General features: G+C 31.9%; 1 protein-coding gene across 1 annotated transcript in view; it reads right to left on the bottom strand.

Annotated features, from left to right (window-relative positions):
• Positions 1–59, bottom strand: part of LOC102892442 (olfactory receptor 51A4-like) — a 1,046-nt gene extending 987 nt beyond the window's left edge. The window contains exon 1 of the mRNA XM_006915745.1: positions 8–59. Coding sequence (XP_006915807.1) covers positions 8–59 — 52 coding nt within the window. The remainder of the gene's footprint in view (positions 1–7) is intronic.
• Positions 60–3,833: the final 3,774 nt, after the last annotated feature.

Below are 3,833 nucleotides of genomic sequence, written 5' to 3'. Positions count from 1 at the left end.
GGAATGCCTGTTAGAAGAAGAGTGGGTGGCTGGAACCAGCTACTGTTTATAAACTCCATAAAGATATATTTTTTGAGATCCAGCCCAGATGAGCTTCTAAATGTTCCTATTGAAAGAAAAACAGAGTTTAAGACAGGAGGACATAATGCATGTAACTCTTCCAGACAGTACTAATCCTAAGCATCTTTACATCAAGGAATTTATCATAAGAATGTTTCCAAATTATCTAAATAACCACTTGATGTTAGGGAGACAAATAACCGCTATTAAAATATTAGAACTACTAGAGTTCCTTTGTCCTAAAACACGCTATTGATCAAGGGACAATGAAAATTAAGGACATAATTTTGCTTTTCATCCCTACACATGGAAAAATTTCATTCTCAGAAATCGTTCTATTTCTTAATTTATTTAATTATGTTTGCATCTTCTTTTATTTTTAATTATCATAGCTGAAACTCTGAAAAATATTCCTACATTTTCTCCACATCAACATCATACCTATAAATATTCAGGCATCTGGAAATGTGAGCATTTTTCCTGTTATCTATACCTGCAGAAATAAATCATAGAATATTTCAATAACCCACATAAACTCAAAGTCATTAAAAAATTATACAATACAATATATTGTTACAATTAATTTCTAGGTTGTTTGTTATATTCTTTTTAAATTTTGAAAAAAAATTATTAAATTTATTGGGGTGACATTGGTTAATAAAATTATATGGACTTCAAGTGTATTAATCAAATATATTATCTGCACATTGTACTGTGTGGTCACCATCCAAAATCAAATCTCTTTCTGTCATCATATATTTGACTCCCTTCACCTTTACCTACCTCCCTTTTCCTCCCTTTCCATCTGGTAACACTAAACTATTGTCTATATCTTTGAGTTTTTGTTTGTTTGTCTTATTTGTTTGTTGCTTTTAGTTTTATATCCCACATATGAGTGAAATCATATGGTTTCAACTTTTTCAATATGAAATTTCTCTTAGCATGATTATCTCAAGATCCATGATATGTTAAATTTTCAAAATACGAAAGAATAAAATCAAAGTGGATATTGTCATTACTTTTTGGTTGGTGCTTGAATAGTATCAGATTTAAACAATTTATTGACACAATTGGAAATATAACATAAATTTACATTAGGAAATAAAAAATACTGCCTTTCAGTGAATATCTAAAAACTGGTATAGTTGGAGAAAGAAGTGTTAGAACTTATGTCTTTATCCTACAAAGAAGAGTAGTCTTTTGTTTCAACTAACGAGAGATTATATATGATTAGTTGAATACAGGTTTAAGTGTTTTGCCTAAAATTGCAAGCAGAAACAATATAATGATGTAACTACATTTATACCTATGGAGTATTTTTGTATTTGTATATGGAGGATAGGAAGAAAAAGAGATATAACTGACTTGGATAGTATATCTGGAGGTGCATGAAATCAGAACACAACGTCTTTTGTAAAATCATATTATTTAAAAATATGGTCAAAAATAAGAACACCAGAGTTAATGAAGGATTTCTTCTCAGGAAAAAGGCTAGAGACAGGAAAGATTGAAATAAGAGAAAAAAATATATATATTTTTTGTCCTCAGCCCAAATTAGAAGCACTATGTGGAATTAAGACCATAAAAATCTATTGGCCACGGCGATGAGGAGCACGGCATAGAGAATGCAGTTAGCATTAATATGTTGGTTAGGTGGAGGGCCAGGGGAGGGAATGAGCAATTGGGGGAATCGTTTTATGAAATTTATAGATGTCTAACCAATGTATCGTATACTTGAAACTAATGTAAATAAATAAAGACCATGTAAATATAAACAAACAAAATTATCTTTTCATGAATGTAAATATATCTTTGAAGAGTAGATCTCAGATCACAATGTACATATCCCCATCCACTGATACATAAACCCATGCTTGTTCAGTTGTCCATTTACATATTCTTGTCAGTAATTGTCTTCTACATTCTCCTACATTTGTCATAGTATACTTAGCAAAGAGTGTTTTACAAAGCATGTCCTTTAGGTGAGATATTGAGTTAGCTCCTCTGAAGGAGGGCCGTAATAAGGGGATCAACTTCTTAAGGACTTCGAATACTAAACTTTGTATAAACTTTGTATAATTTTTTTTTTAGCTCTATGTGTGGATATCAGAGTCACTCATGCTGAAGAAAACAACAAAAAAGAAAGTCAAGGTTTATAATGGACAGGGATATGCAAACATACCAGACACTACCCATACTCACATTCACTCAGCACACTGCATCCTACCCCACTAATTTCTGACCTACCACAATTCACCATGTACTTCATTTAAATATACACAAATATGTGCACTACAGGTTCACATATATACATATAACCAGCTTTCTTCCTTTTGTTTCAACTATCTTTCAGAGTTTCTTGGACTTCACTATCCTCTACTTTATACTCATCTTTCTCTTCTGTTTTTGGCACTAACCAAATTAGTATCACCATCACAAGCATCAATGCCATTATCAACACTACTGCAACCATCAGTGTTAAACTCAAGTAAATATTTAGTTTGTAATGTTGCCTACAATTTTTTAACAATTCTTGTGCCTATGCTTAGCTTTTTTCAATGAGAATGTCTTTTGTTTCAACTAACAATTTTTTTCTAGTCACTCTTTACTCCAGCCAGTATGGTTGCTTGATTCCACCATATATAATTTAATCATTTCTGCATCAGAATATTTGTACACCTTCTGATGTGATCTCAAATGTGATTATGCTTTATCTCAACTGATGACAATTAAATTCTTTAATTAAGAACTATATCTAACATTCTATAAAATTTTCCCACAACAATTTTTTATTACAAGAATTCTTCCAGCCATTAAATCTCTACAAAATGGATTGCTTTTTCCTTATATTTTTCATTTACTACATATGATTTCATATTATCTTTCAACTATTAGCTGAATGATTTCCCCTTACTTATTTTGACTTAAAACGCCTTTAAGATTGGAATTGCACCCTTCACATATCTCACAGTAAAGAAAGTCTAACATTGTTTGGGCATTGAAGGCACATAATAAATTTTGCTTAAACAAATAAATTACTTGTTTAGAGATTCCCACTGTAGCATATAGTTGCTAACCCTAGCAAATATTTAAAGCTTACCAGTTATCCAGGCTCTCTTTTAAACTCTGTACGAAAAGATTTAGGGGTCATCCTCTCCACTGAGGCTTATTTAGAACTAAAAAGTAGATTCCGCTAAATTCGAAAGAGGAGCCAGAAAGATTTACAATCAGATAGAGAATATAAATTCTTGTGTTTATTAACCTGCTCAATTTCTAGTTATCCTTGTACTGGATTTTTTTTTATCTTTGTTGGATTACCCATTCCAGCCAGAAAGATATTTTATAGGCTATTCCTGGAGCTACAAAAAAAAATTTAACTTTTCCAATTAAATATGTCCCATTTCAACCTTCAAAAACTCCTTTTAAGACATATAATTTTTCCAGTCTTTCCCCAGAGTCCAAAACAAAACATTGGTCTCTCACATATGTGCTGTGAATTCCCATCAGTTAACCTTGAACTCCATAATACTCCTCTTGGCTCCCCAGTTAGGTTTCTGTACTCTCACCTTTTCCCAACTTTCTTTTTTGTTTCCTTTCTAAGGACACTGAGCTTCCATGACTTTTATTCTGAATATCAAAAGGCTTTTGTTAAGCAATTCCTAAAGATGGTGCCACTCTCTGTTCTTTTAAAGATAATAAATTCAATCATATTTATGTGTTGTGCAATCTCACCACGAAACCAGTCCTCAATGTGACTTGACAAGGGTTGAGCA

The sequence above is a fragment of the Pteropus alecto genome, unplaced genomic scaffold (assembly GCF_000325575.1).
Source record: "Pteropus alecto unplaced genomic scaffold, ASM32557v1 scaffold395, whole genome shotgun sequence".
In the NCBI taxonomy this organism is placed as follows: Eukaryota; Metazoa; Chordata; class Mammalia; order Chiroptera; family Pteropodidae; genus Pteropus; species Pteropus alecto.
The sequence above is the reverse complement of the archived record's forward strand: the minus strand, read 5'-3'. Positions and strand labels throughout refer to the sequence as shown.